The sequence below is a fragment of the Oryza glaberrima genome, chromosome 8 (assembly GCF_000147395.1).
Source record: "Oryza glaberrima chromosome 8, OglaRS2, whole genome shotgun sequence".
NCBI lineage: Eukaryota > Viridiplantae > Streptophyta > Magnoliopsida > Poales > Poaceae > Oryza > Oryza glaberrima.
Window position 1 is genome coordinate 2348537 of NC_068333.1, and position 5983 is coordinate 2354519.

The 5983-nt window shown below is 39.3% G+C and overlaps 1 protein-coding gene across 2 annotated transcripts; it reads left to right on the top strand.

The window, feature by feature from the left end:
* Positions 1 to 252: 252 nt before the first annotated feature.
* LOC127783241 (transcription factor MYBS3-like) lies at positions 253 to 5611 on the top strand. Of its 2 annotated transcripts, XM_052310481.1 has the most exons (6): positions 253 to 644; positions 3384 to 3595; positions 3689 to 3781; positions 3851 to 3973; positions 4562 to 4616; positions 5226 to 5369. In XM_052310481.1, the coding sequence occupies exons 1-5, from the start codon at positions 338 to 340 to the stop codon at positions 4574 to 4576; spliced, it is 750 nt and encodes a 249-aa protein (XP_052166441.1). In that variant the 5' UTR covers positions 253 to 337; the 3' UTR covers positions 4577 to 4616; positions 5226 to 5369. The 2 variants fall into 2 exon arrangements, with proteins under 2 accessions (XP_052166441.1, XP_052166440.1); XM_052310480.1 differs by lacking the exon at positions 4562 to 4616 and having other exon boundaries at positions 254 to 644; positions 5226 to 5611.
* The last annotated feature ends 372 nt before the right edge of the window (positions 5612 to 5983 follow it).

The following is a 5983-nucleotide window of genomic DNA, read 5'->3' on the forward strand; positions in this document are numbered from 1 at the left end:
TAAAATGCCTTTAATCATTAAAAATAATAATAAGAGTGATAGATAGGTAAAGAGTAATGTAGGAATAAAACTTTTCGTTTTACGTGCTAATGGTAGGTAGGATGGTAGGAGTTGATTTTTTTTTATAAAATTCAACTCTAGAATTTGATTTTTTTTTTAACAAAGGGAGTATAGCAATACTCAGAAAAAAAAGCAGCAGCATATGATGGTAGAAAAAAAATGGTGTGATGACAGATAAATAGGAGGGGTGTCCAATGGTTGGTCCCCTCCGACACCCCGCCTTCTCCCCAATAAAAACGCCACCGCCCAACCCCGTCGGAGCGGCGGCCGTCGGGATATGCCTCAAGATTCGCGCCCCGCCGCGATGCGCCTCTTCGGCGTCACCATCTCGCCGCCGCCGCCGCCGGAGCCGGAGCCGGAGCCGGAGCCGGATCCGTCCGACCCCCGGGATCCGAGCCCGCGGCCGGCGAGGGAGGAGGCGATGCGCAAGTGCAAGAGCATGGGCAACCTCGCCGCCGCCTCCTCCGCCGCAGCCGGCGGCGGCGGCGCCGGGGACGCCGGGGGATCGGGCGACGGGTACCTCTCCGACGGTGGGCTGCTGCTGTCCTCCGGCAAGCGGCGGCGCGCGCAGGAGAGGAAGAAAGGTGTGCCTCTTTTTTTTCTTTTTTTTTTAATCTCCATTTCGTTTAGCTTAATTTTTTTTCTCCTTTGGTTAATAGAAATGTAGAAATAAGGAAAGATCTGGTGATGAATGGTCTCTTTGCTCGCTACAAAAAAAATTGCTTGGATTGGAGGGACAAAGCCATGGCCTTTTTAGCTATTTTTTTTAGTTTTACCTGAGTTGTCTGGACGCAGAAATGTTGTTACTTTAATATGGAGGGTTATTAAAGATTGCATTCGTTTGTAGCAGAATCCAATGATTTAGGTAATGAGATGATTAGGTTTCTGATGCCACGAATGCGTTGCACATCGAATGAGGAAAGTCTAATATCCTTTTGTTTGTGCTTGTGCTGTAGCTTAGCTTGTATGTAAATGTTTACATTCATTTCACTGTTATTTGCACATTAGTTCATTGGATATGTAATGCTTGAACCTTCTTTGCTATGTGCAAGAGTTTTACAAGCTATTAGTTTAGGTCGATTGAGGTTGTAGAGTTGTGGTACAAATGTACGATAGATGCGTTTGTTCGTTGAATGTATCAGGCTTTCTTGCTTTGTTTTGTGCTAGTGCTGGCATATAGCCTACAAGTGCTTTTCTTTGCATGTTAGTTGATTGAAGATCCTATTTTTGCTACAGTTGTACTTATAGATTGGTAAATAGTATCCACTAGTCAGTTGTTTGAACTTTGAATAGTGATTCTTTTGGACTTGATCCATGATGCATGCTGGTGGGTTTGTTTTCTTCCATATCAGATTTTGCGTTGGCAGTATAGTCTGATGGGTGACTGGGAAATATATAACTGACCGGATAATCCCTGGTTGGAATTTGTGTTTGTATTGGTGTTGCCTGGTTTACATTAATTTACTCATAAGGATCAGGTGAGTTTACTCTTTAGTCATGCAAGGAGGAGCTTGATTAAGACAGTTATCACTTATTACACTGTGTTTGATATACATCAGGGTGCATTAAGGCAGTTGAAGGCCTCCTAGTATTTGCATTGTCACATCCCTAACGAAGGACAAGCTGTTGATATGTTGGACTTTGTTCTGAATATTGTAAAAGTATAGGATGGATTCTGTTCATATTGTGCTTGGAAAAGACAAGCTCTTTGTCTTTTTTAGGGAAAGCAAATGATGTGTAATGCGTTCCTGCTGAAGTGTAAGTGCCTTTCAGTGCCTGGTGGCTGGTTGGTTCATATACAGCTAGCCAGACAAATTAATCAAATTTCCATGGATGCTGTTCCATTTGTCTTCATGCACATAACTGTTCTGTTAGTTGGATCCTGTGTTCTTATATCGCACACACAAGCAGCCCTATTTCGTTCCATCCTGAGTAATGCTGCTTTCTAACTTTATCATAATGCATCCTAGGTTTAAGTTACAGGAATTCTTTTAGGACTTTATTTTTCTCATAATTGCACCCGCCGGTGAAAATTATTGACTTCCTGCAGTTGTTACATTTGATCAATTATATTAATCTGTTAGTCTGATTTATCATAGATGTTTGTTTTGGAGTAATGATGCTATATGCATTCCAATGGCTTCTGGCTTCCACTAAATATGGTGCCTAATGTTTGTTAAAATGGGGAAAAAATAGCCTACCCGTTCTTTGTTTATGATATGTGAACATGATTTTTATTTTAGTTGGTTATCATTTTAGAGTATTGCTCCATGCTTCAGAGTTTTTTTTTTTGGGTTGGGGGGGGGGGGGGGAGTTGGGCCTTTGCTCAGTAAACTTAAACAAATGACAAAGTAACTCATGCGACCTATATTAACTGTATAAAAATTTTATTAAGTCAAAGGTAACTTCTATGTAGATGCTACAGTTTGTCAAAAAATGGTCTAGAGTTGTTTGACTACCTTTTGTATTCTAATAAAAGTTACATAGTAGATGATTTCAGATATAGTTTAAACAAACTTGCAATGATGCTTTGGAAGTGTTGGTTGTTCTAAGTAGTTAGGTAGTACTAGTCAGTGCCTTGTCGATTACCCAGGCAGTCACTGCATAGGGGGCTATAAAGTGATCAGGCACTAGGCTGGACACACCCTAGCCTATATACACTTAGACATATCCCTGCACTGAAACCGGTTTAATTGTAGAACTGTGGAAGTACTTAAAGACCTGGATGATGAGAAATTGCTCTCTGCAAGTACTACTTTACATATTGATACATTTGGATTTGGTAAGGCTATAAGCACACGGAGAGGATGTCCCAGTTCCCACTATGGCTTGGTTACTGAAATTTATTTGTAGAAGCATTGATATCTCCCTTACTGCATTGGTTTCTCTTGATATTTTCACTGGCTATTATGCTAACTTCCACCTTATAAGTTTTTTTTTTTTTTTTTTTTTTTTTTTTTTTTTTTTTTGGAAAAAGTCCACATTTGATCCTTCATTCCTCAACTACAAAACCATTTATTGTTGGTTCTTCAATTTTCAAAACTGTGCAGATATCATCCCTGGGCCCAAATTTTCCATGAAATCCCTCTCATCTTATATTTAAAGCATGTCAACCTGATAATGTCTTACACTTCTTTTTGGACAATACTAGCATTACTTTCTAAAGCATTTGCAAAGCTACCTCAAGAAAGTTTTTATGATAGTAAGATGAAAAGAAATAGGATGTGCATCCATTTTCTTGCTACAGTTATTAAGCGCATATCACCTTTCTGTATCTATTGCAATTCAGTCGGTGAGTTAATAGATTTATTTCCACTGTGCAGCTGTCCCTTGGACTGAAGAAGAGCACCGAACATTTCTTGCTGGTCTTGAAAAGCTAGGAAAGGGGGACTGGAGGGGTATATCTAAGAACTTTGTTACTACCAGGACTCCAACTCAAGTGGCTAGTCATGCTCAGAAATATTTTCTTAGACAAACTAATCCAAACAAGAAGAAGCGCAGATCAAGCCTTTTTGATATGATGGCAACTGATATGGTATTGTACCTTCTGCTAACATACAGTACTCTGCATTGGCATCTGAACATTATTATGTTTCTAATCAATCCTTGGTACACCTGTGAACTGCAGTCACCAGCACCAAACTGCCCTGTCTTGCCACCATCAATGGGAAAATTACATGATATGGTAGCTATGACTAAACAACTCCAGAACAGCAGTTTGGTAAGTTCATTTGATATCCATTTTAACATGCTAGTTTCAGTGCTGAGATATATGGCAACCTATTTTCAGGAAGGAGTCTCATCTTCAAGCACAGTTAATCTAGCACCACAAGTTGCAAGAGATCTTCCTCCCCCAATTCCATCTTTTAAAGCAACAAATGTAGATTCAAGTCTCAGCAAAATGAACCACATGGTAATGCTACTGGTTTTCATTTTTGACATATTAGATATCAGATATCTCATACTTTAAGAGGTGGTGATTTCTCATAAAGAGTTTGGATGTTTTTCATTTGAACCATTTTCTATTGGTCTAGGCATTGCTCCGCATTGATGATCTCCAACTTTTAAATACCATATTGCAACTATAATGTGGGCATATTTACCAACCAAAAGCCACACACATCAGGGAAATGAAAATAGGCACAGCTATTTCATAGCTGGTAAAATAATGAGTTGTGGGAAATTGAAATTGCATGGGCATATTTGCTTTCAGTGCTTCCAATCTCCTTCCTATGAAGGACCATCCAGATCATCAAAGATAGTTCAAAGACTGATAATATTGGGTTCAAAATTGTTAATCAACATACTGAATTTCAGTCCAAACTGGAACTTGTCATGAGGGAAAAAATATTCTTTTGAAAAATAATACTCGGTGAAGGTAAATAAAGAAGTAAAAGCGATTGTTGAGTGAACTTCTCTGTTCTGCTATGTGTAGTAAAACCTGCAATTTTATGGGCACTAGATCACTCTGATCCTTACCTTCTTAATTTTGTTTTTGTAGAATCTTTTGCGATAATTTGGATGGTTCCTTATCAGAGTGTCGGAGCATCTAATAGGTAGGCTGCACTGGATAAACACACCTTTCTGCACTTTTAATGTAAACCCAACAAGTAACAACTGCATATCCAAAATTATGTTCTTAAACTGTTTCTATGCACTATTGGTACTGTTCCAAAAACGACGGTACAATTGTTTCCATAATAGTGGTCCCAAGCACCAACACAAATATTCTGTGGATTTGGGAGTTGGTACTTGGTAGTTACTATTCATGTTGAATCATATGTGCAAAAATGAAAATTATGAAAAGACACCGTAACTTGTAATGTCAAAGTTATTTGGTGCCCTGAGTTCCAGCAATATTAGGGAATTAGTTTTGATCAGAACAACTATCTTGTTGGTAACCGCCTGAGAACATCATGTTATATTAGATTATTAGTTGATGTACTTTACTTGGTAGTTGCCTAGTTGGTAGTGGTACTGTATTGATTACAAGTACTGTTGTTTAGGGTGCCAACGATCAGTATGAGAGCCTGAGCATTTGTTCCTTGAACTCATTATGAAACACACAGATTTGTTCATTTTCTACATTTTAGGAGCTACATTTGTAATACAATGAGCCATTACTATCTATACTTATGGATTAATTAACCTTCATTCCTTTCCAGGACGGTTTCTTGAGGGCGCCCATGCTGTTCAGACCAATTCCAAGAATCGCTGAAGGGGCATCTTCATCGACTCCTGCAACTGCAAGCATAGCTGATCTGGAATTTCAAGCTAACCTGACTGCATGTTCTAATGCATTATTCGCGAGTCCGAGAAGAAAGCCAAAGAAGGCAGATCCTCCAGCAGAGAAGGATCTGGATCTGACAGTTGCCCCACCCTCCCAACAAAACAGGGCCAGTATTTCTTCCCAGAACGCAGTAGGCGTAATTCAAGTCGTATAGACTGATAATTTTTTTTGGGGAGTTTTAACTATGTTGTTGAATGTTTACAAAAATAAACATTAACATTATATTAGCGATACACCAATAAAAGAAGGAATTAAAGATTATGTGCTCCGAATCGTTGTATGCTCCCTTCATTTCATTTCTGCCTCCTTTTTTCTGGCCACACAATCAAGTTCATGTGGAGCCTATATATTTTTGCAGCTTTCATGTCCCTTCTATATATGTTTTAGGCAATGGCATGTGCCTAGCTGATCATTCATGTGTTGGTGTATACCGGCCTGAATTGAGTGCAGTTCTGGTGCATGTACATTTGATTCTCTTCATTTGGTCCAGGCAGAGGGTAGAGCATATTATCAATGGAGAAAGTGACTGAAAAAAGGTGATGATAAAACAGAATGTTGTGGGTGGTGTAGCATAATTGGCTCTGCACCTGATCAGTGATCATCCCCTCAATTCCATGGTTTGGTAAGCACTGG

Bases quoted from the DNA above. Each gene is read 5' to 3' on its own strand.
- LOC127783241 (XM_052310480.1), top strand. From the start codon at position 338: ATGCCTCAAGATTCGCGCCCCGCCGCGATGCGCCTCTTCGGCGTCACC. The intron at 645-3,383 runs GTGTGCCTCTTT...TCCACTGTGCAG, and splicing joins CGCGCAGGAGAGGAAGAAAG to CTGTCCCTTGGACTGAAGAA. The intron at 3,596-3,688 runs GTATTGTACCTT...TGTGAACTGCAG, and splicing joins ATATGATGGCAACTGATATG to TCACCAGCACCAAACTGCCC.